Consider the following 25,933-nt stretch of genomic DNA (forward strand, 5'->3'; position numbering starts at 1 on the left):
TTATGATATTCAAAGCTCGGATTAACCATAGGATATTTCATATTTATATGCGTTAACGATCTAATTAGTATCTTTACTATATATATGTATATATATATATATATATATATATATATTTAAGTATCTTTACTATTAAACAATCTCTCTGCAACTGCTACTTGATGATTTTAAGGGTTCAGGTTTAGAAATATTAGCAGCCACCAATGTCTTACGAGTAACACAATTCGTTGCCCCTAAAAAAAAATAGAAAAAAAAAAGAACACACACAAAATTCATTGCCCTTCCTACAGGAACAATATTGCAACTATATTCTATGTGTACCACAATTAGATGTGACTCCACCTTTGATCCATCAACTAGCCATTTCCTTTCCATCATTTCTTTGAATTGACTGCATTTTTGTGTTCAATTTATGAACAAGGGCGTCAAGCAGCAAATAATGTTATCTCGTTGAAAAGGGGAAAAAAAAGAAATTTGCGCAATTATTTTGATTCAACCAAAAGTGCATTGCTACTGACCAAAGTAACAAACATATACATATTTAAATAGTCTCCAACGATTTACATACTTTTTCCAACCTAAGTAAATTTTCAACACAGAATCTTCACTAATATTATCTTCACTGCACCTGTATAATTCCAATTTTGTTTACAGATGAAATGGAATATTTGATAACATAATACAAAATACCTAATTATATGGATCATTTGATTCAATATGACCATCAATTGGGTGGATTCTCCTTTAATAACAAAAAACCACCCTCTTCTTCTCACATTTTCTTTTTATTCTAACATGTTATATCTCTTCCATGTTCCACAAAGTATCTGCCATGTTGTCCAACACCCAATCACTTGCTGCCATTTGGGTATCAAATTGTGAAATGTCAAAAGCTTCAGTTCCTGAATTGTTCTCCACCAGGTTGAGACCACCCTCCATGTCATAGCTACTGCTGATTGCAAAACGACTGTTGTTTTGGATGGAATTGGTGTTGTAGGCAGTTTTACCAAATTCATGATCAGGAGGACTTGTTGGGTACTGTGGAAGCTGTGGAAGGTGGGGGATGATAGAATCTGAAGGAAAAACACAAGGTGGGTTTGTGATAGAACTCAAATATCCATTGGAATGGTTTGCAGTGTTTGTCAGTTTGCTTGGTAAAGGACATGAAGATGGCAGAGAAGAAGAAGCAATTTTGTTGGAATTGGGTAACGGAGAAGGAGCTGAAGAGGAATTATGGGTATTAATCAGAGGAGAAGAAGAAGAAGAAGAAGAAGTTTGTTCCATCTTTTGAATCAGCCTTGGCATCCAAAAATACCGAACCGCATCAAGAAAAGTCTTGCTATTAGACTCAATGTTAAGTTGGCGTGCTTGTTTTTGGACCCTTGTTCTCCAATAGTTCTTGATCTCATTGTCTGTTCTTCCTGGTAGATGTTGTGCAATTTTCGACCATCTAAAACATTTGGGAAATGAACAAAAAATAATCAGAATAATAACAATAATAAAACACATATTATTTGTGATTTGAAAAGTGGGAAAATTTTGTACCCAAGAAATATAAACAGAAAATAACCTGTTGCCCCACTTAGAATGAAGTTCAAGGATCAAAAGCTGTTCTTGTGGTGTGAGATTCCCACGCTTAATGTCAGGCTTCAAATAGTTCAACCATCTCAATCTGCAGCTTTTTCCAGTCCTCTTCAGCCCTGAAAAGTTTAACCAAAATTAAAGAACAAAACCATATCTATATATACATATATATATATATATATCTATATACACACACACATATTAGATATGTACCTGCATATTTTGCTAACATATTCCAGTGTCCTTCTCCATGGCTAGCAATGTAATGTATGAGCAGAGTATCCTCTTCAAGAGTCCATGGCCCTCTTCTTAGCTCAATTTCTTCTTCATTAATAGGATTGCATACCCTCTTTCTAATAGTAGGCATAGCTTCTGTCTTTAAGGAAGCTAGAGAAAGAGAGAGAGAGTTGTTGTAAAAGGGTTTTTTTTTTTTTTTTTTTTTTTTTTTTTTTTTTTTTTTCTTTTTCCCTACTTCTTCTTCTTCCCTGCCTTTGAGCCAGAGAGCAGTGAAAGTGAAACAACGAGAAGGGAAAAGATTTATAGAGCAGAAAAAAAGGTTTTTGAAATTACACTAGTTAAGTAAAAACCCAATTGAAGCTTTCCTCTCCACATGCTCAGACCTTTTATACACTAATCCAATGGAATTTTCTAAGATGGGGTAGGTTGTATAGTTCAATGGGGCCAATGAGTTAGCCTCTCCAGGTGTGGCAAAAAAAAGCTAGGGTGGAGCCACTTTTATACATCTATAATGACCAAAGAGAGACATGAAATAGGACCATTCAAAGTACTTTCTTTCAAAATCAACCAAGAATGAAGCAAATCATAAGAGCATGATTATCTCATTTCATATATCTGAAATGGGTTTATCATTAAAAAAAATAAAAAATAAATTTTAAAAAAATTAAAAAAAATGAAGAACTGGGCTTATCATAGTTTTGTGTGTGTGTGTGTGTGTGTGTTCTCTTTTTTTATGTTTGAAGTGTGATCCATCTTCGTATATCCCACCTAGTGGGTTAGTGGTTAAACCGCCTATATTTTCAGTAAAATTATGTTCTTTGTATCTAATTCAGTCAAAGCTATCTAAATTTTGTAAATTATAATATATATATATATATATATTTTTTATGGAATGTTAGATAGGTTTAAAGAAAAAAAGGACATTAAAGAAAGGAAGAAATCAAGATAAGCCCTTGGTCTTGAAAAAGAAATGTAGGTGTTTATTCTAGGGAATGATTCCTTTCCATTTTCTTTGAGCTTCTGGATTTTCAATACAACAGAAACGTGATTGACTAGACAAAATATGCTGCAAATATTGTATAAATTAACACAACTAAACGTGGAAACTACAGGGTAACTTAGTAGGGTGGAATTGAAGCATGTTTGAACTTTCACTAATGTGACAGTTTGATTTGAAGACAAAATCATGCCTGCTCTCTAAACCTAATGCAACAGTGTTTTTGCCTATGTGGTTCCTGTTTCACCATAGCTCTTCTCAAGGCCAAGACAAAAGAGTCTAACAAGATCAAAACCTAAGACATAACTAAATTATGCTTCTTAGAAAAAAGAACAAAAACAGATTATTAAATTTGTTAGTGCAGCTAAATTTGACTAAATAGGACTAATTAGTTTTAGTATTAAATTAGAATTTCAAAACCTAGAAGTTTCATAAATTAGAGAAGTTATTAAATTTCAAACATATATCTTAAAAATTTGACCATATTAAAGATATGTATTAAATATTTAATTATACTGGATTAGACAAAAGATGATTTTATATATCCTACCAATTCATTTACAAAATTCTAAAAAAGTACCATAACAGCTCTAAAATGAGCTAGTGAATCGTTTTTAAGGTTCTAGGACTGAAAGTATAAATGAATATAATTAAAGGGATGCTCTTGTAATGTGGAGAGCTTCAATTCCTAATTTCCCATCAAGGCAAAAGATATTTCTATATTTAGCCCATTGGGTCTATCAGTGGAGAAAGATGCTTTTGTCATATTATCCATTTTTGAATGTTTAAAGCTAAGTCTTCCCCCCAAGTGACACTGTATGCATAAAGCATAAGTAAATTCTGATTCGTAGGATGAATTCCTACAATAATTGTGACTAAGATGACACATCAATATTATAATAAAATAAAAAAAAAACAAAAAATATTAAATCATATGAGTGCACGCGTGTTTGTGTGGTGGGGAACTACCTATGGACTTTGTTAGGAAAGAGAAAGAAACAGGATTGGATAATGATGACGATGCAACTAAACAATGAAAAGGAATTATAATAATATTTTATGATTCATATGGCCAAAAAAAAAAAAAAAAATTATGATTATATGCATTGGATGGCAACATGCACTATAGATCAAATAATAATATTAGTTTGTTACAGTTACGGTAAAATTTAAAATAGTCATAATTCAATATAGCTCATTTTTACATACGACAATAAAACTACTATTTATATGGAACTTTGTATTGAGTTATAAAATGAAGTCATCCTTGAATGACAAGATTGGTATAGAAACTGGTGTTAATATTATAAGTCACATCTTTAAAGCTGTGAAGCACTTGCTCTTGATTTGTTGTTTGACTCATAAATTGAAGAATTATTAAAATATATTGGTTTTTCTTTTCAGCTTTTTTTTTTTCCCTTAATTTTATATGTTATTCCCCATAAAAAGAATTCTGAAGTCAATGACTTGGACGTAACGCCGAATGCTAGAATATTATATATATTCATTGCACTTTGTGCGTATAAATTTGAATCAATCGTGATTACTGCGAGTTTTGTTTTTTGTTCAAGAGGATTTAAACAATTCCATATATCATTGTGAGCATAATTTTCTTTTGCCGGTTCCCATTTCATATAATATTGCATAGCCTGATTAAATTCTTTGTATCCAAATTGTTTGATTGTAGTTAGCCTAGTAAGAATGGCTATGCATTGCTCTCTTTTCCACAGTTTATTATTATTAGATCACAAATGTTTTTGTAAAAATGCCTGAAACGTAGGATATAATTTTTCAACAAAGGGTAAGGAGTATCTGCAAATATTGAACATATAATTAAGTAGCTTGAAGCCATTTGCAACTCTCTCTCTCTTTCTATATATATATATATATATAGCAACACTATTGTAGTTTTTTCAATTTTTATGATTTTTTTGTTTTTATAAAGCATGTGATATTATTATTTGTTGTTTACTCTCTAATTAATTGGTGTTGATTTTATAAATTTGCTTTCTACGTTTATGGATGTAAATAAGTACGATATGATTTTTAGATAATTTTTTTTTATTTACTCTTGAATTAATTAATTTGCTTTTACATAGTTACCTTTCATATATGGTTCTAAGATTAATGTAATATGGTTTTAAATTTTTTTATTTAATATTCTCTGCTATATATATATATATATATATATATGGATGTTTATGTTAGGATTGACATTATGAAAAAAGAATTTGTAAATGCTGCCGATCTTTATGATGTCTCGGGTATTTCTCTTGTTCAATTCCATTTTGCTTTATACAATACGTTAATTCCTACAATATGTTAAGAAGTGTATGTTTTTCTTTTTTGTTTCACTTCATATGCTTAAGCTTGTGAAGAAGGATAATCTAAAACAATTATATAATTCATATGTATAAATTATATTACATATGAATGAATGATTATAATTATATATACATATGAATGAATGATTATAATTATATATATTTTGTAAAAAGAAAAATTTAAGGTCAAAAGTACATTTAATTTTTATTAGTTGAATATATTTATATTGTTTAAATAATATGTAATAAACAACTTAATATTGTTTTGTTAATGCGTTCTGAACAATTTAACATTGTTTAGTTGAAGTCTATTAAATGTTTAATAAAGAACAATATTTTAGGAAACTCATATAAATTGCAGTGAGAGATATATTCATATACCTAAATGATTTTCAAGAAATATTGTTAAATTAAAAAAAAAAAAAGAACCAATTATAGACCAAATGAATAATCAATATTGACAAATTAGTTATTGTCGTTAATCGTGAACAACTTAGAGTTGAATGAACTTAGAAAATAAGCTTTACTACAAGGATGTCACAATATCAAAATTAAGATGTAATACCTAATATTTCATCATTAATGTTTTAAAAAGTGTATAAAACTCTCATCCACTCATGCTTTGATTTAAATAATGTCAAATAGCATGCAAAACAATGATAATATAAAGGTGGTAATGTTTACCTAATTTAATTTGGATTGGTGATATCCACTCGAAGTCTTATATAACATCATGGTAATTGGATTTTTTTTTTTTATTGCATAAATTGAGTTTGGTTTGGATTTAGAAGATTCATAGGAAAATCCTAAAAATATTATATTAATCTTGTAATTGAATAAATTTATCACTAATATGTATTTTTAATGCATTATTGCTTTGTGCATGCCTAGTATATATATATATATATATATACATATATATCTAAGCTATTTTCTTATCTAGAAATTCCTTATAAATTTTTGTGGTGATTAGTATTTCATTTTATTTTATTTTTTGGGTAAATGGAAGACTTTGGATTAGTTGATTACATGTAATCAAGCATGCTTTGCAATCTAACTATATGTAAAAGACACCTGATTACATGTAATCCAAAATTTCCTACACAAATTGTCCAAAATTTTCCAGGGTAAGAGAAAAACTATGTATATATATCATTTACAGTGTTTACCTGGAGACACGCTGGGGATTTAGGCTACAAATTGATATATCCGATGATGAAGCACAAGTATGAAGATGATCCGTTAAGCAGATATGTGGGTCAATATTGGATCGGCCCATGTATGGATTGGACCATGGGCTAAAACCCAAAATGAATTTTTAAAATTTTTCATTTTACCTTTTACACTATCCATTGACAAGCAACATTTATATCAAAGTTGCTGATTCAGCAAGTCCGTAGCTTAGCTGGCATATATATTCGTCATTTCTCACCCACTTGTCATCTTCACGACTGCCAAAGATTATGTGTCAACTCAAGCAACAATGGCAATTTCTCCAGTGGATCTCTTCTTCTCTGAGTGTGTAATTTCCCCTGTGCCACAGTCTCTGATTAATTTCTTTATACGCAGTTAATTCAATCAACTAGTAATGGGCAGGTGTATAAGTTTTTCTTATTTACCAAAAAGGATTTTAAGAGGAATTAGCTACTTAATTTTGCGTAATTTACTAATGTTAAATTTTAAGATATCTAACAAATTATAATCATTAATAACAAATATTTAATATAAACAAATTACATATAATTAAATAGAAAATTAAAAATTAAAAACTGACCATGTTAAGTTTTAAAATATCTAACAAATTATAATCATTAATAGTAAATATTTAATATAAATAAGTTATAAATAATTAAATAGGAAAATAAAAATTAAAATTAAAAACTCACCATGTCTAACGAGGTACATGATTAACATTGATGATTAAATTATTAATTTTTTTTGATTGGTTATATGTGGTTGAAAATGACTGTACTTGGGATATGTCCTCGTACAACTTGTTATATTAATTCTAATAAGCACTCTCTTTTATTTCTTAATTTTCTTTTTTAATTTCTTTTGCACTTTCCTTTTTCTAGCAATTAATTCAACATCAATTACATGGTTCTAAGTGGATATGTGATTTTTTAAACGGTCATTAATTTAACACACAACAAATTAGAGAGGAGTCGCTAAAGAAAATTTAAATGTCAAAGCCTAATTATTTCATAGTACTTAATATTTGAGGCTAACGAGTTTGTGGTTAATTTCCAAAGTTGGAAGTGAATGTGTTCCTCAAGCTAAAGTAAATGCTTTTGGCCTTTCTCTAAGAATGCAAGAAGAATATATATATTATATTAATGTAGACTATATATATATATATATATATATAGAGAGAGAGAGAGAGAGAGAGAGAGAACCTTACTAATATGCTATATTAATCAAACTTTTTAACAGATAATATATGAAGCCATTTAGGTCTTTATATTGCCTGAATTAATTAATTTTAGTATATAATTAATACGAACTTTGGATCAAATCTAGACCTAACAGACCACACATGGGTAATCATCAAAACTAACCCATTATTAATTGTGAAGCTTTTGTCAAACAGTTTGGACGAGGATAGTGACATTCTCATTTTTCAATCTTATGGCTGACAATGTGGCAAAAGATAATACCGTATTCAAATAGAAAAACCATGAAGCCATCCTATTCCAATCAATAGATATAATATGGCATAAAATTTACATCTCAAACTTTGAAAATCTGGCAGCTAAATCTTGTGAAGTTTGAAAATGTGCATGATCGATATTTGCAGGTGCAACAGAATCAAAGGTTCATTATGGGTAAGACTGGCTCATAAATGGTGTGTTTCTAATTATTTGCTATTAAAAGTTTTTTCATAATCTATAAGGCACAGTGCCAAGCAGGCCATGCATGGTATTTTACGCGGTTTCTTTTGACTTTTTGTGTATATATATGTAGCTAGGGAGGTGAGGGAGGGTTTCGGTATTGCCAATTTGGATGAACATGGGTTTGTATTTATGAAATTGGATATTGGGTAGGGCAATGAAAAATTCTACATCTAGAAAGCCAATTATGTGGACATTTTTGGGAACTCCTTGAATTGTGAGAAAATATCCAATTGAAGGTTAAAATTTGTTTGTGTAAGAATATAATCATGTGGCTGATCATAAACACTAAAGGATTAAAATAAATAGTTTAATACGTACATATGCCTTCTGAAATATTGTAGCGAGGGAAATGGAAAATTTGTTTCCCAAAGAAAGCTTTGTAGGTGTTTTCTTTTTTTTTTTTTTTTTTTTAAATAAATAAATAAATTGCTGAAGGAACTTTTAGCATTTGGACTGATTGAACCCAAAATTTGAGAGTACAACTGGTTTGCCATGGGCTGTTTCAAAAGGATTAAGGTTATCTTTTAGTAATATGGATTTTTGCGTAAGCTTAGTTTAACATGATGATGCAAAAAAATAATAATAATAATAAATAAATAAAAAGACGAAAATAAAAAGATGTAAATTCATATTAAAAAGGTTATATGATCCAGTGTATAAATTTTATTGAATAGTAATTTTATGTAGATAATACTGCATCCTTTAATATTGTTTTTCGCTAGAGAATACAATTTTATCGAGCAAAATTTTCGTTTTATAAATTTATGCGGTTAATTGTTAATGGAGAATAGCTTTTCGGCATGTGCATATATAAAAAATAACTTCCCCATAAGAATTAAATCCAATGATATACTTTCATATAAGGATATGAATATTCTAAAACCCATTCAAGGCAGCAAAAGAAACGAACTAAAAACAAACGTTACTAATTCAAATTGACATTAGAAGCATGCTTCAAAGTCAGTAAAAGAAAAATTAATAACATATCAAATATTAGCACCGAAGTCATTTTCAAGATTGTTTCATAGACCATTCGGTACATAACTGTATTAATGGCTCCTTTTTGCACCATACTTATCAAATCAAAGCCATCCGGTGGCCCCCCACCCTATATATATATATATATATATATATTTATATATATATGTGGGGATGATATGGCAAGGTGCTCACCTAGCTAAGCATCCAACGGATACATCAAATAGTGAGACCTTTCCTTAATAGATTTCCTTATAATTGATGCGTTGTATATCTAAATATATCAATCATATAAATGTAATCCCAGTTCGAATGACAATTGATGATAGCAATTTGATTTTGAATTTAAATCTAATGTTAAATTCCCATTCCCAATTTATCAAATATATATCTATATATATAATAGAAAAGTAAAACCTCAAACAATTATATGCTTTGCACTTTACCCTCAAACTTTAAAAAAAGTTTCACACTATTCCATAAGCTATATATATATATATATATTGTCTTTTTAGTCTAATTGAAGTTTATATATATATATATATATATATATATATAATGATACACTTTTTCTAATAAATTTGACAAAATAGGCTTACATGCCAATAAAAAATGAAACAAAGAAGATAAAGTTACATTAATTTTAGATGATTAACTTCGTAGAATTCATTTGTTGAAAATGCATAATAAAATTAATATGACAAAACCATACCAGTTTAGAAAAGCAATATGACATAGACTTTTTATAAATTGGAGATAAAGTGCAAAATATAAAATAGTTGAAGGAGCTAAATATATTTAACCCTTAAAAGAAAAAAATAAATAAACCTATAAAACTTATATAAAGTCAATTTATAACAGAAAAATGAGAAGATGGATAGTTAAAATTTAATTCAAAATCATATTGCCCACTCACACACATATTTATCTATTATTTAAACAAAGCATATGAGGTGGTAATTCAGTTTCTAATTGCTTAGTTTATCAAAGACCTTCTCCAAACCTTAAATTTCTTAAGTTGGACTCAAAATAAAAATGGAACTCATAGAAAACCTTAGAGCATTGGAGAATCTCAACGACAACAACCATGATATCATGGCTTTCTCCGGCGAAAGCTTTCCGGCTGATCATCATCAACAATATCAACAGCATCAAACACCTCAGCTTCCTATCAACTTATTCACTGATATTAATACTCAAAGCTTTTCTCATCCTGATCATGACCATCCAAATACTTTCCTAATTGATCACTCAATGGCGCTCAGTACTACTAATGATCACTTTGGCAACCGAATCAAGAAAGAAAAGGTGATAAACAACTGGGGTTTTCTCTAATATTGTTGAACTGGTTAGATAGATAAAAAAACACTTGTTTTTGTTTATTCATATTGGTTAAATTTTATGGTTTTCTCTCTCTCTCTATATATATGTTTATCTAGAATTGGTTCTCTGAACTTTTTATTCCATTATTGTTGGTGGTTTGCAGAGGATAGGAGGAAGAAAAAGAAAGAGAAACATTAATGAGAAAGGGAGGGAAAAATCTAATGAAGTTATTCATGTAAGAGCAAAGAGAGGTCAAGCTACTGATAGCCACAGTTTGGCAGAAAGGGTAACATACCTTTTTTTTTTTTTTTTGTTTAAATATTGAACGCATATAACATTCATTTTCACATCGAATCTTTCACACACACACACACACACACACATATATATATATATATATATATATATATATTGTTTCAGAGCATCAAAGACTTTTTGATGTTAATTTTAAGGGGAAAATATTTTCAGAGAAAGTTTTATAATTTATCATTTAAGAGAACAAGACCAAATGAACATTTATTTTTTCTCAAAACTAGGTAAGAAGAGAGAAAATAAATGAGAGGTTGAGATGTCTTCAAAATCTGGTTCCAGGATGTTATAAGGTACGTAATTCAGCATTAATCTACTCAAATTCTTGCACTTTTTCCCAAGCTTTTTGGTGTTTAATTACCTGAGGTAATTAACAAAAATCATTAATTACTTATTTCTGGAATGGATTTGCAGACAATGGGAATGGCAGTGATGCTGGATGTGGTTATCAATTATGTTCAATCTCTGCAGACTCAAATTGACGTGAGCCACTTATAGGATTATCTGAGACAAATAATTGTTGCACAACAACTTGTACATATTTATTTTCCTTTGTTAAATATAAAAATTTAAATTTTTTATAATTTATTTTATTTATTTATTTATATTCTTTGCCAGTTTCTATCTATGAAGCTTTCTGCTGCAAGTATGTACTATGACTTCAATTCCCCAAATATGGACGCCATGGACATGATGCAGGTGCGCCATCTTACAATGTTTCTCATTTTTATTTTTTCTAGACTACAATTTATAATTATATAAAAATTTTGTTATAAAATATGTGTGTAATTATATGTAATCAGGTCACATAACATTATAGCCAATAGGTTACATATAATTGATTAGGCATACATTTTACAGCAATTTTTTACAACTATATAGAGTTTTATCCTACATTATAATAATCACAATCCTATATCTTCAAAAAATAAAAATAAAAAAATCCTAATTATATCTAATATCTATATTGAAATATTGAAAATATATATTTGTGTGTGAGCGGTATGCATTTGTATACACGGTGCAGGGAACAAATGCGTCTGAGGTGCAAGAGATGGAGAAAATGATGATGAGAGAAGGGTATGGAGGGGTTTCATATTTCCATTCAACATGGCCCCTTTGACTACAAAGCTTTATTACAAGAAGTGCGGAGAAAATGACCAAATTTTCTGTACCCAAATAAAACTTAATTAATCTTAATTGATTAATAATATATATATAGATAACCCGTGAGCCAATATTGTTGTTGTTCTTGAGTGATCGACAATCCGAAGAAGAATGGGTGATTTGTCTTTTTATTTTATTTTTATTTTTTCCTTTTCTTTTCTAAGTTGTGGTTAAAGTTTTAAAATTATTTCCCAACAAGATCTACGGGACATGATATACATGTCCGGTGAGTAGGATTACCGCCTCACTCTTTCTTCGTTTTTTGTGACCGACACTTTTGAATTTGTGTGACTTGCGGAACATTATGCCAAATTAGTATTTGTATCTTATCCTTAATTTTTATCATTAATTTTTATCAGCAATTTTTTTTTTTTTTTTTTAAGAGAGAAACACTAATCCTGATAAGATGTCTCATGCATGCAATAGATTTAAAATAAATAAAGAAATAAATAAAAGGGAGTCTTTATTGAATGAATCCATGACCTAAATCTAGCCTAAAAATTTAAAGTCGATCCAATTTTTATATGTATATATAGTGAGGTTCATGTAGAAACCTAATTAAGCCTGCAACTCATACATACATGCATACATATTCATACGTACATACATATACATATCTGCATGTATGTATGTATTTGTATTATGCATATATCGAATGCACTTAATGGTTTGAGAAATGATGGCAAAGGCAGGTATATTTAGCACGCTCAATAAGGATCTAGATGGAAAAGCAAAAAGAAACGAAAAAAAATAAAAAGGAGGTTCAGAGAAATGGATTTTTAAAAAAGATCCATTAAATTGTGACTAATTTAGAGGTCATTATGGAAACCTTTTTAGTACGCATGGTTTGGTGCATTTGAAATATGAATTTTGGTTAATGATCCGTAAGGCTTTTTTTTGTTTTGAAGGAGGGGTGGGTCAATATGTATAAGCAAGAATGGGCAGGTTCAGCGATCCTATCTATCTAGTTGAGGTGGGGGAAAATTAGGTAGGTTTATTTAGTACCACTGTCTCATAGTGGTTGGAAAGGAAATGTCATTCATGATCTTTTATTCTCTATGTCCACCTCCAAAAAATAAATAAATAAAGATAAAAGAAAAAAGGTTAGTGTTAGACATATGTTCTGCCAAGCTCTTCCCATGCCCCCAAGTCATCCTCATACTCATTTGGATGGGCAGCAATTGGAGTTGGAGCCAGACTAAAAATACACAGAAAATATCTATATTTTTAGGTTAGGTTCACATAAACAATAAACATTAATTCATTAATTAATACTCTTTTTTTCCCATTTACCTGAAAAATTATATATACGGGTTCTTTTCTTTTTCTTTTCTTTTTTTTTTTTTTTTTAAAGAGAGAATATATGCACAACTTCATTGACTAAAAATGACAAGTTGCCTTGCTATACCAGTTTAGAAATATGTTGTTTCTATAATAAGTTATCCATCTGAGTACTTGTGTCGGTCGATTTCATCGAATTCCAATTAAAATTTTGAAATATTAGTCAATATTATGACATAGCTTAGTGAGAAATCGGCTTATCTTTTTCTTTTTTTTCTTTTTTAAAAAAAAAAAAAGACAAGAAGAAGTTGAATCAAAGATGAATGATTAGAGGATTTTTTTTGTTATTTTTCATTATTATTTTGAAAATATTATCAAATTTAAAAAAGAAAATTTAAAATATTCTATTGGGCCGATATACCCAACTTTTAACCCATTGAATTTCAATTAGCCCAAATAATGTTCCACGAGGACCATGTTCAAATTTTTCCATTTTTGGGCCCAATGTAGTGTATTCTTCAACCCGATCCATGTTCCGACTTCGGAGTTCGTAATTGCCGCTTCATGCACTGTCTTTGTGATTATCTTTGGGTCGTGTTCTTCACATTCTCAATAAAATTCATATTTTTAAGCAAAATAATTTCGTTTAAAAAAAAAGGAAAAAAAAGATGGTTTTAGTGCCAAGGATGTGAGAGAAACAGACCCGCTAAAAGCTAAAGCCATTTGTTGTATGGGAATTAACGCCAATTGTCTGAAGCAGGCATTGGCAATCAAAATTCCCAAATTCCAAGACACCCAACTTGTCCATCTTCTTCGTCGCAAAGAAATGTTACAGGTAATTTCAGTTGCCAACCCCACACAGGCATTGGTTCCCGCCAAACCTGTTAAGTCCACGTGGCTACATCTACGTCGTTCATCTGCTGCTTTTCCGGCCAGTGGTCCCCTCATCCCTCCTCGTCTCCGATCACTCCCCACTTTGAGGAGCTTCAGTGGAATTGCATTTGATTTCCAAGGTGGAAAAGGGTACTTGATAATTTACTCGGTTTGCCTTCTTTGTCTGTTTAAAGTTCTGTCTTTTTGGGTTTTCAATTGGGGATAATTTTGGATTTTCTTAAAATGTTTCAGTCTGGTTGTTTGAAATTCGTGAAATTTGGGCATCTTTGGTTTATGGGTTTTTGTGGGATCATTCATTCCCGTGCGTACATGAACTGGTCTCTATAGCTTTTGGTTTAGTTTTGTGTTTCGTGTAGTTTTCCATGGGAACTGTTTGCTGTCAAATTAAGATTCATTCTACTTTCTTTTTGGTATAGTTTTGTTTTTAGTAATTTTCTCATTCGTGATTTTTAAATGGCACCCAAATTTGTCATTAAACTATTCTTTGTTCCAATTCTTATAAAGTAGGAAATCTGTGGATTCGTGTGTGTCTACTGGCTATGTAATTGTAGTGAGGTTTTCATGAATTTTCATGGGCTTGCCAGTTCTGAAATTACAATTATATAGCGTACAGTATACATCCATTTAGGTTTATTCATAGGTAGTTGATATTAGTAAAACTTCTATAAAAGTTGGAGTTTAACATCTTTCTCTTTTTGGATCTTTCAGAATGAGCGGGTTCCATGATGTTGAGCTCAAAGTACGAGATTATGAACTTGATCAGTATGGTGTTGTAAACAATGCTGTTTATGCAAGTTATTGCCAACACGGTAAGACTATTTTGTTGGTTAATGTAAACTGAAAATTGGGGATCATACTATTAGATCATGTTTCTTACCGTGTCGTTTCTTTCTCAGTTTTAGGCTTATATATGATTAACCATACTGTGCGCTAAATGGCATTTTCTGCGTCACCTGCTCCCTTATGCTGTTGTTTTGATTGGTTCCTTCATTGAGCTTTTTAGAAGCACAGTTTTGCAGACTCGAACCTTTTGATTTTCTTTGATAACTCAATCTATGGGGCTTGATTGATGACCCATGTTTTGGGTCCTCAAGCTTTGTCTATGGATCAAAGACGTGATTTTCATCATTAGATTTATAACTGCTGGTTCTATTATGATATAGATGGCTTTGAGAATGAATTCTTGCACATATCTTATAGTATTTAGAATAATGTATATTTATTAATTAAGAATATGGTCTGAATACAATACAATGACCACATACACTTTGATATATTAATCAGCTCGTCATGAACTTCTGGAAAGAATTGGTGTCAGCGCAGATGCAGTTGCCCGCACTGGGGATGCATTAGCATTGACGGAATTGTCCATCAAATTCCTTGCCCCTTTAAGAGTATGTATCTTGGAAGCCTTCTCTCACTGCATATATTTTTTGGTTCAACATCTGTAAAGAAACTGATATTTGCTTGGCTGCTGTGTAATGAAATTCAACTTCTAAAATCCAAGATGCTTTTTGAGATTCATCTTTTATTTAAGCTCTTTACTCTACAACTTGCTAAACAACACTACCAAAAGGTTATTCCCTGCAGGTCGTAATTGCTTTTACTGTGTAAAAATCTTAAAGAACCTACAGTTCTATATACACTTTGGTTAATACGATTCTCTCAGAAAAACTTTATGTTTGGCGACCCCATGTGTTGTATACTACACAAACATTCCCATTTGTCTGATGAAGTAAGCTTTCCCTAATATGTAATTGCAATAATTTGTATAATCTGTTTATGCCTGCAATTGGCCAAAATAGGTATTATGTATTATTCACTCGTATCTTTCATCATTTTGTGTTCAAACAGAGTGGAAACAAGTTTGTTGTAAAAGTGAGGATCTCTGGGTCCTCAGCTGCTCGCCTTTACTTTGAGCATCTAATTTTCAAGCTCCCAAATCAAGAGGTCTGCTATTTTTTTCTTCTAGCACTTTTTTTTCACAATCATTTGAAGCCAATTTCTTGATGCTGTATTACTTTTATGTGGTGTGCACAGCCTGTTTTGGAAGCAAAGGCCACTGCAGTTTGGCTTGATAAAAACTACCGTCCTGTCCGCATTCCCCCCGATGTGAGATCTAGATTTGTCCAATTTCTTCGCCATGAAGAGTCTATCTAATTTTTCTGCGAGACAAACTTGGAGGTGAAGAGAATTCCTTGTTTAATGTATCTATGGGATAGAAATCAATCTTGTTTGTCCACGAGAAAAGCAAACATGAGAAAATGGTCCTGTCACATTTATTCTTTAGAAAGAAATTTGTGATTATTTGGATTCATTACACTTGTCCAATCCTTTATGTTTATCATATGCGGAAAAAAAACTTGTTCGTTTATCCGACAAAACGAGGGCTTCTGGCTCCGAGCTTGTCACTTTTCACATGACCACCAGTCCCGCCATTGTTGTAGAATTCTAAAGGAAATGGACTCCAAGAACATTTCTTGAAAAAGAAGATGAACATATTATATTCATCACTCTGCTAGTGTGGACGAGGTAGCCCAGTAGATTTTTTACGTAAATGAAAGTATGACGATGCGATGGTCATGATTAGTTGTCACCAACTGTAGAATTTTCATCATAACCCACATACATTTTCTGTAAATATGATGACCACCTTCACATGGTAAAAGCCTTCCTAGACTTTATCACCTCTCGCTTGGCTCTCTGGTAATTTTATTTACATCAACAATACGATTCAAACTTGGCCGGCGTATTAATAATCCGAATAGTATTGAGCCACGTGTGTTTCTTTCAATTGCGTGTGATGTTTATCCAGATAAGTGGGGTGGGGTCCAAGGGGACAATATATATGCATACACAAAGGAAGGAGCTGACAAGTCAAATACTTATCACGGACTGTTACTGTAGACACAGAGAGAAACAGAGAAGATTGTAGAAAATGGCGGAGGAGAACAAGAAGAAGAAGGTGATGGTGGCCGTCGATGAGAGCGAGTGTAGTCATTACGCCCTTCAGTGGGCCCTCCAACATCTTACCCACACCATCGTCGATTCCCATCTTGTCATCTTCACCGTTCAGCCCTTTGTCAATTCTGGTTTTGCCTTGGCCGCCACCTATGGCACTGCTCGTAAGCTCATGATCTACTTCTCTCTCTCTCTCTATATATATATATATATGAGTCTGCATAGATGGCGTCTGGACGTTTTTATTGTGCGGAGTACATTCACAAGGATGACGGATAAGAAATCGTCGTCGATACTGATACTATTACACAAACGATGATTTCTTCAAAAATCATATTTTGCTAACATATGCACGATAAAAATATGCGAATATGTGCCCTATAAAATCTTTATAGATATATATATATATATATATATATATGCATATGATCAAGAACTGGGGTTCTAAGTTCTACCCTGGAAGTCCTTAAATTGATTTGTTTTTCATTGAAATCTTACATTAAATTCAATGAAAGTGACAGTTTAAATTAAGCGCATTTTCTATATACAGCTGTTGAATTGACGGCATCCCTCCAAGATAACCAGAAGAAGATTGCATTGGCTTTGTTGGATAAAGCTAAGGAAATCTGCGCCAAGCATGGGGTATTCATTCTTTGCTCAAAATTTTCTTCTGCAGTAAGATTATTAAGTTGCATTCACTTCTTCTTAGAACTATAGCATGGTTTATAAAACACTACGAGCTATAATTGTTTTACTTTGATTTATGATGAATGGACAACCATCCATTTAATTACTATGGTATGGCAGAGACTTGCACTTCCTTTAAGAAAAACTTAATATAGATGCTGAAATTGCTGAAAAGTGAATGTCCGGTAAACAAATAGTTAGTCCATTGTGATGATCCTGGTCAGACTGAAGTTTGTTTTAATTGCTGTAAATCAAAAGTAAGTTGTACAAATAGAATGTAATTTTTTTCAGTTTTCCTTTGCTTTAGATTGTGGCAGAGACAATTACGGAAATTGGGGATCCTAAAGAGACAATATGTGAAGCTGTGGAAAAGCTCAACATTGAATTACTAGTGTTAGGCAGCCACAGTCGTGGGGCCATCGGAAGGTTTGTCTTTGTCCTACTTTCTGGATCTTACATTTGATCAAGAGTTGAGGAAGCTTGTAATCTTCATGCAACACCTTTATTAAGAAATTGATTCATGATTTTCGAGATTCTTAGAAATTGGTTTTCTCATGCTATTCTTGATGATAAGTTGTTTGACAAAGTTAATTTTGTAGAAAGCTTTGGTCCACCAAGTTGAGGAGACCTTTATAAATTTATCCTTTAGTTCTTAGTAATGGATCACACATCTCCCCAACCATTTGTATTGTAAAATATATATTTTTGACTTCTATGATAACAGTAAAGTTGAAGCATGGTTTAGTAGGCATTTTCTTAATTTTTCACTGACGCATACAAAATTCTAGTTCTCTTTCTCCCTCTTATGGGAACACTAGAATTTTCATAAAATGTATTAGGGGCAACATGTCAAAATATTTACTGCATTGGCTTATGGGACTTTGATTCTAATAAGGATTTTTTTTTTTTTTTTTTTTTTGGCTAATTATCTGCTTCAATAGTTAGCATTAGAACCAGCACGACTGTGGAAAAGAAGAAAATAGACAAGTCTGTGCAAATTCCATTCTCTCATGTGTGTTTACATAATAATTTGAGTGTCTCAGCTTTGAACTGAAAAGAAAATCTTTGTTCCATATGGTTATCTAACACAAGTTTAATCGGTGACAGGGCATTTCTGGGAAGCGTCAGCAATTACTGTGTTCATCATGCCAAATGCCCTGTTTTGGTTGTGAAGAAACCAGTTTGATCAATTTGTTCTTAATACGCTATGAAGCTAGATCATCAATCCCAGTTTGTAGATATATAAATGATTTTTAATAATATTACCAACTTAATGTAAATGGTGAATTAACTTTTATTTTTGCGTATGTTGTTTTCATATTATTTTACATAGATAAATAAATCTTGTATAAACGTATACTTTTAAGTTCAATTAATTTGGCTTCTCTTATAGTATGAAATGGCTCAGATGTGGTAAAATTCTTGATGTGTGATGCATATGACACTTCCAAGCCGAAAAGACATCTCTGAGAATGCAACAACGTTGGGGGATGTTGAATGTTCCTGTCTAACGGAAGATGAGAAATCAGAGTTGATAAATAGTTAGCTTGATTTGAAATTGGTGGTTTCTTTTCTAATTGGTTTTTGGTCAGTGAGTGGTGCATTTTAGCAATTCTTCTAATCAAAGATGACAAAGTTTTTACAAACAAAACTCTTGGAGAAGATCTTTGATTTAATCAACTTCCTCGTAAAGATGTTTTTGATAATTCTCTAATTTGTTATGTTGCTAATCTTTCTATCTAACGCCCCGTCTGCTAACCTGGGATACGTTTAAAACTCAGGAAATTATTTGATTACCAATCTGTCATAGAGAGTGAATTGTAGAGAAGATTGTAGGACAAACTGAGTTCGGCTAGTAATCGAAATGGTTCAATTTCTGGACTGGTCAAATAACTCTGTGGAACAAGTTATGGAAATTTAAGTAATATGAATGACATAACTTGACATTCTTTTGGAGGTTAGTTGCAAAATATTTCTTATCAATTTCTAGTAAATTGACTAAAAATTGTAGAGAAAAGCACTACTGAAAGCATTAAGATTCATGTCAAATTTTTCCGGTACTACAATTTGGTCAGGTCTAGTGTTTTGGATTTGAATTTCTCAACTCAACTCTTTAATATATATATATATATATATATGACTTACATATACATATATATGAGAGTTGAGACAATCAAATTAGATAATATTTTAATTGTGTGGGATTCTTTTGAGGATTGTTATTTTAGTTTGGTTGCTAAGGTGTTAAAGTTGTAAATTAATCAATTAAGAGGTCTCTTACACCGTTTCTTTGGTTTTGTTATATTTTGGTAATAGCGTACTCTGACATAGATTAATCCCATCACGTTGTGAACTAATTTTCCATCTCAATTTAATAGTGCACATTTGATGGGCCATAGGTACCAAATTAGGTTTTCTTAAAAAAATAAAATAAAATAAAGGGTACCAAATTAGGTTCCATAGACTATAGACCATGTGTATTGAATAATTTTCTTTTTGAAAAAAAAAAAAAAAAAAAAAAAAACGCATAGACCGGAAACTCTACTAGAAAACATAGAACTCTAAAACAATTAAAGGGTATTGTCATGCGTGACACTACTTCCTTTTATTCAAATTATTATCACATCATTTTCAAGCATTATATTTGAATATGTATATATATATATATATATATGTTTAATGTAAACGTGCTTTTAAATATATCTTTTACATAATAATGATAATAATAATTCTAAGAAGTGTACCAATTTACTTAATGTACATGTGTCTTTGATCAACTTGTATTTAATTATGTTTATTTTTAACTAAAGTTATATTAATATTTTAACCAATAAAATAAAATATACTAGCTTGATCAAGATTGCCTCTGGAATTTCGGGACCTTAAGCCAACTGTATACGTTAATTTTTCAATAATTATTTAAAATAAAATAATAAATAAAATTATAAAAAACAATAATTTTATTAAATAAAAATAATTCAAAATTACATGCTATAATATTCTTAACACTTCTAAAAATCCACGTAAAATTTGTTCTTTTAGCATTTTTAGATGCGAAATTAGTGATTGAACTATTATAATCAATTTGTTTTAGTAATATTTTTTTTTCCATTTAAATGATAAGAAATTAGAAATGTGAGAGTATTTATGTGCTATCTATATTCAAGAAATGACTATAACACAATTGTAGCTTTATTGAAGGCAACAAAAAGATAATTATGATTGTAAATTTTCTTCGAAAATTACAATGCCATTTAAAGATATTAATCATTAGTTAATAAGAAAAACCTAAGACAATGAAACAAACGGGGCACATCCCATTGTTATTTACTAGGTAATCTAATATTCAATTTTTTAAACTATTTTAAATATGTTGTGAAAAAAAATTAAAAAAGCATTTAATAATAAACTTAAAAAGCCTTTAAAAATGAAATTGTAAGGAAAAATGTCAACATAAAATCTAATAATCTATCAAATCCTTTAAAATTTATAATTTTTCTAAGAAGAAGAAGAGGAAAAAAAACAGAGAAGAAGAAAGAGAAGAAGCTAGGATTGTAGGCCATGGGGTACGTATTTTGTATTTTTTTTAAAGAGAAATTATAAATATTTAAGTAAACTCTAATTAAATTATAGGTCATATAATTAGATTTTAAACAAGTCCTTATTGATTACAGTTTCCTTTGAATTCTTAATTTTAATATTGTTAAATTTGTTTCACACACTAATGACAGTTGGTTCAGGTGGTTCGACACCTATTTTTTTTAAGTAAAGTCTCGGGTTCGAATTTTATGAATAGAGAAAATTGGTGTTAAGAGAGCTTTATATCCTTGTTGTCCGATCCGGTTCGATCCAGATTAGTCGGGATCCAGTGACCACCGGAAAGATAGAGTCCCATGGCTTAGTGATCTCGGAAAAGATGAGATCCATCGGATACCAAAGGTCTAAAACCTAAAAAAACAAATTTGTCTCACACATGGATAAGTCCAATTACAAACCCGTTGTTTTCTCCAGCAAAATTTGATCGTCCGTTTGGAAGCTAAAAAATAAAAATAAATAAATAAATAAAATCCAAATCTTCAATTTAATATTAAAAAATAATAATAATCGACAAATTTTACTACAGTTCTAGATACAATTCACCAACATAGTGCTTAAGTGCACATACGAAGTATAAACTTCATATCAATACTCTCGATGAAGAAAATTTCTAATCATCCAATAAAACATATATAATAATATTATCTTCAAACGTGGAAGATCCTTTTTCTCGATTTGCAATAAACCTAATGCCCTTTTTTTTCAACGGAAGCAAGCATTAAAATATGCAAGATGTAATGAAAAATTTCCCAAAACCATGCAATTAATGAAATTAGGTAAAGCTAAACAAACCAAAAAAAAGGGGTCACACCAATGACCCACCCCTCTGACAAATTTTTGGTTAATTAAAAATGTCAAACATAAATTGATGATACTTTATTACAATTTTCAGTTAATTGTCACGGACGCTTCGAGCAACTAATTAGACAGTTCATATAAGTGAAATTTCTTTTTCAATCTATGCACAAATACCCCACACCAAAAACAAACCATCTTGACTTTTCAGTACGTTATTGCTTTTTTCTGCTTTCTTTAATTTTTTTTTTTAATTTTATTATATCACGACTTTACAAACATGCATGCTTTGAAATAGAGGGACATATACTAATATTCATCCAAAAACAAAAAACAAAAAAAGATAGTATAGCCATAGCTTCAAATGGGATGCTATTGTTTTCATTATATAGTCAATGGTAACTGGGTTCATGAATTATGGTCAACAAACAATACGAGCTGGAAGGTACATTGGTCGAAGTTTCATGATCCAGCTGTTGTTCCCCTTCCAATGACAGGTTCTTACACGTTACTCACCCATTCGTCAATGGAAACACCATTTCCCGTCGGACTTTAAGGTTGTATCATCTTTCTTTTTATTTTTATTTTTATTTTTTAATCTTATTACTAATTTTATAATGTAGATGTAAAGGGCAATACTACTAAACTAACCTTATTCTTATTTGACATTAAATGGTCTCTAAAGGATATCACTATGCTTTCTAAAAAATATAAAAAATAGGGCCCTCTTTTGTTACGAAATTTTGACAGCCATATAAACTTTGATGATATGCGTATTGTATTGCCAACGTTTAGGATGAATTGAACTGTTCTTTTTTATGGCAATGTTATAAAAGATCTTGAATGTCTATGGAAATAAATAGGCAACAGAGAACCTTATAGGGTGTTTTTTTTTTTTTTTTCCTTGGTAAATAAACTTATATGGTATCTTGTTAAGTAATGTCAACGGTAAAAAATAGGCCACAAAACAATTTGCAAAACTCAGATGGAGATTTTTGGCTTTTGAACAGCTCAAGGTACCTATGCATCCGCATTTATATTCTCTTTTCCTCGTTTCTATTTATTCTGTCCACTATTGATATTATGTAAAGAACATTAGCAAATGAATTAGTTACCAAAAAAAAAAAAAAAAAAAACATTAGCGAATGAATGGGAAAATGGATTGGCGATAATAATAATAATAATAATAATAACTACTTTTTAAAATAAAATAAGAAATACGAATAGAGATTGAAATCTCCATCTATATATGTAGCTACCTTTCTTTTCTGTTTGATAATGACCATCTATGTAGGCACCTAGTATAGCTACAAGGTGATTATAGTATATAAAGTGCATGATAATTAAATATCAAATAGAACTAAACCTTTTCTGGAATAAGCTTTTTAAATAATTTTAAGGTGTAGAATAAAGCATATGTTCACCTCCCTCTCTCTCTTTCTCCATAATATACATAATGGAGGTTATAAAGAAACTCCAACTAGCTTAATTTTTCTATTCATTATGAGTAGGTGAACTTTCAAGTCCATCCCTCTCTCTCTCTCTCTCTCTCTATATATATATATATATATATGTAAAGTAATATTTTCTGCGAGTGCTATAAGTCACAAATACTTGAATCTTTTTTGGATATTGAAAATGGAGAAAGAAAAAGAAGGTAGCAAGAGTAAGAAAGTGATGGTAGCCATAGATGAGACTGAGAGCAGCTACAGAGCACTCATATGGGTGCTTGAAAATCTCAAAGAATCAATCTCAAAGTCTCCTCTTGTCATCTTTGCAGCTCAGCCTCTTCCTAATCATGTCGTCTCCAGTGCCGGAATAGTCGGTTTTGGTCTCCTCTACTGCCCTTTATCACCCAGTTTCGTGCAATTCTCTCTTATTAATTTTGTTCGCTTTTCTCTTCTCTAATTTTCCTCTCTTAATTAACACTTCTTAATAATTACCATTAGTATTAATTCTTTATGTTAATTAATATAACCAGATCAAGATTTTATTTTGTGTTTATTTGGAATGAAAATAGTTCAAATTTTTGTTTTTTAAGCTTTCAGACAGATCTCAGGATCCAGAAGAGGAGGGGGGCCGGGGGGGGTTTGAAGAAGAACAAAAAAAAGAGAGAGCTTTAAATGTTAATTATTTTATTTTAATTTTTTCTCTAAGTTTGACTGAAAATTATGTTGGTATACGAAATTAATAATTTTTCATAAACTTTGTGACCCACCACAGCTGCAGCTTTGATCAAGAGGAGCCAAGATTTAAACAGAAAAGTTTCATTGGGGCTCCTGGAAAAAGCAAAGAGCATATGTGCCAGTCGTGGGGTATGAATAATGTGAAGGATCTTAATCTTATTTATTATTATTATTATTATTATTATTTTTCTCTGAAACACAACAATTTTTTTTTTGGTTAGTATTTGGCTATATACTGATGGACGTTTTTATCTTTTTTTTTTTTTAATTTTTTTTCCATTTCTTTTTTGGGGGCTTGTGACTAGCTTTTTATGTAATTTTGGTTGTTTCTACTACAATCGATATGGGTTGCTTGCTTTTCGTACTAATTATTGGATGGTTGATTGAAATTTGAGAAAGCTTAAAATCAAATATAACTACTTAATTATAAAAAATAAATGAGCTTCAATTTCTATTTAATCCAAGTTTACTAAAATTCTATTAAAAAAAGAAAACAAAAAAAAAGTGACGTATATGCCTTTTTATGTTTGTGACATCAGGTGGCTGTAGAAACATTTACAGAGACTGGAGATCCAAAAGAGACCATATGGAATATGGTTCAAAACTACAAAATCGATCTACTTGTTATGGGTGACTCTGCTTATGGAAGCCTCGGCAGGTTGGTGTTCTTTGTGTTTTTAATTTTTTTTTTTTAACTAATATATATATTTTTTTCTTTCTTTGGTTAACCTAAATTATGGATTTTGGATACCGTTCATTTCCTTATTACTCTGTTGAAGTTGGGCACTAGTTTTTAGCTTTTAGCTTCTAATAACCTTTTTGAGAATTTGACTATTATTTCCTTTGTTAAAGTTTTTGACACTTGTTTTTAGTTTTAGCTTCCAATAACTTTTTTGAGAATTTGACTATTTATTTCCTTATTACTTTGTTAAAGCTTTGGACACTTGTTTTTGGTTCTTAGCTTCCAATAACTTTTTTGAGAATTTGACTATTTATTTGCTTATCACTTTGTTAAAGTTTTGGACACTAAACTAGTTTTTAGCTTTCAAAAAACTTTTTTTGATAATTTGAGTATCTATTTTTTTGCTGGAAAATTTGACTGTTTCTAAAGAAAATTTTTAACCGACTTTCAGTTTTTTTTTTTTTTAAAAGAAATTAATGTTTAGTTTATACTAATTTTCATTTAAAATACTAAAATATCTAAAACTGGTCATTTTTCAAACAATTTTGACACTTGAGTTACTAAACTATAAGTTTTGGCTATTAACTCTCTGTCTTAAACAAAAATAACTAATTGAAATCCCTGAGAGACTAACTAATATTGCCTTTGACATCATAATCCTAAAGATAAATTTTCATACACAGGGCTTCGCTGGGGAGTTTGAGCAGTTATTGCTTGACTAATGCTAAATGTCATGTTCTTGTTGTGAAGAAAACAGAATAAAAGACAGAACAAATCTTTTTTGAGGATATTGATGACATTCAGTCACTGTACGTACGTTGAAACATATTGATTTGTATTTTTCCATGGATGCTTAATTTATTTCAAGTTGTAAATTATCGATAAAATGGACATGTTATTATCTGTCGTCCTCATCTTATTATTAATTTTTCTTTAATAAGCAAGGAAAATGAAAAAAATAAAAAAATAAATAAATAAATACAAAGAATTTGCACTCTAGCTAGAATTTGATTAATGATTCTGAAACTTTGACGAAT

The 25,933-nt window shown here is 30.6% G+C and overlaps 5 protein-coding genes across 8 annotated transcripts; 4 read left to right on the forward strand and 1 right to left on the reverse strand.

The window, feature by feature from the left end:
* Positions 1-482: 482 nt before the first annotated feature.
* LOC107429464 (transcription factor MYB62) lies at positions 483-2,289 on the reverse strand. The gene is made up of 3 exons (XM_016040154.4): positions 1,798-2,289; positions 1,571-1,700; positions 483-1,450 (listed from the first exon to the last, which is right to left on the reverse strand). Exons 1-3 carry the CDS (start codon positions 1,949-1,951, stop codon positions 799-801), a joined length of 936 nt encoding a protein of 311 aa, XP_015895640.1. The 5' UTR covers positions 1,952-2,289; the 3' UTR covers positions 483-798.
* Positions 2,290-9,972: 7,683 nt separating this feature from the next.
* Positions 9,973-12,172, forward strand: LOC107429470 (transcription factor bHLH75). The gene is made up of 6 exons (XM_048463013.2): positions 9,973-10,322; positions 10,501-10,623; positions 10,874-10,939; positions 11,061-11,129; positions 11,265-11,345; positions 11,674-12,172. Exons 1-6 carry the CDS (start codon positions 10,050-10,052, stop codon positions 11,767-11,769), a joined length of 708 nt encoding a protein of 235 aa, XP_048318970.1. The 5' UTR covers positions 9,973-10,049; the 3' UTR covers positions 11,770-12,172.
* Positions 12,173-13,678: 1,506 nt separating this feature from the next.
* On the forward strand, positions 13,679-16,305 carry LOC107429472 (acyl-acyl carrier protein thioesterase TE3, chloroplastic). The gene is made up of 5 exons (XM_016040164.4): positions 13,679-14,117; positions 14,697-14,797; positions 15,273-15,382; positions 15,843-15,938; positions 16,029-16,305. Exons 1-5 carry the CDS (start codon positions 13,825-13,827, stop codon positions 16,146-16,148), a joined length of 720 nt encoding a protein of 239 aa, XP_015895650.1. The 5' UTR covers positions 13,679-13,824; the 3' UTR covers positions 16,149-16,305.
* Positions 16,306-16,850: 545 nt separating this feature from the next.
* On the forward strand, positions 16,851-19,036 carry LOC107429473 (universal stress protein A-like protein). 3 transcript variants are annotated; one of them, XR_007237716.2, is made up of 5 exons: positions 16,851-17,113; positions 17,500-17,591; positions 17,944-18,062; positions 18,578-18,648; positions 18,744-19,036. XR_007237716.2 is itself a non-coding variant. In XM_016040166.4 (5 exons), exons 1-4 carry the CDS (start codon positions 16,927-16,929, stop codon positions 18,579-18,581), a joined length of 402 nt encoding a protein of 133 aa, XP_015895652.1. In that variant the 5' UTR covers positions 16,851-16,926; the 3' UTR covers positions 18,582-18,623; positions 18,744-19,036. The 3 variants fall into 3 exon arrangements, 2 of the variants coding, with proteins under 2 accessions (XP_015895652.1, XP_015895651.1); XM_016040166.4 differs by having other exon boundaries at positions 18,578-18,623; XM_016040165.4 differs by lacking the exon at positions 18,578-18,648 and having other exon boundaries at positions 16,853-17,113.
* Positions 19,037-23,400: 4,364 nt separating this feature from the next.
* On the forward strand, positions 23,401-25,799 carry LOC107429463 (universal stress protein A-like protein). 2 transcript variants are annotated; one of them, XM_048463296.2, is made up of 4 exons: positions 23,401-23,859; positions 24,252-24,343; positions 24,754-24,872; positions 25,580-25,799. In XM_048463296.2, the coding sequence occupies exons 1-4, from the start codon at positions 23,667-23,669 to the stop codon at positions 25,656-25,658; spliced, it is 483 nt and encodes a 160-aa protein (XP_048319253.1). In that variant the 5' UTR covers positions 23,401-23,666; the 3' UTR covers positions 25,659-25,799. The 2 variants fall into 2 exon arrangements, with proteins under 2 accessions (XP_048319253.1, XP_024933680.1); XM_025077912.3 differs by having other exon boundaries at positions 23,408-23,886.
* The last annotated feature ends 134 nt before the right edge of the window (positions 25,800-25,933 follow it).

This window comes from Ziziphus jujuba, chromosome 12 (assembly GCF_031755915.1).
Source record: "Ziziphus jujuba cultivar Dongzao chromosome 12, ASM3175591v1".
In the NCBI taxonomy this organism is placed as follows: domain Eukaryota; kingdom Viridiplantae; phylum Streptophyta; class Magnoliopsida; order Rosales; family Rhamnaceae; genus Ziziphus; species Ziziphus jujuba.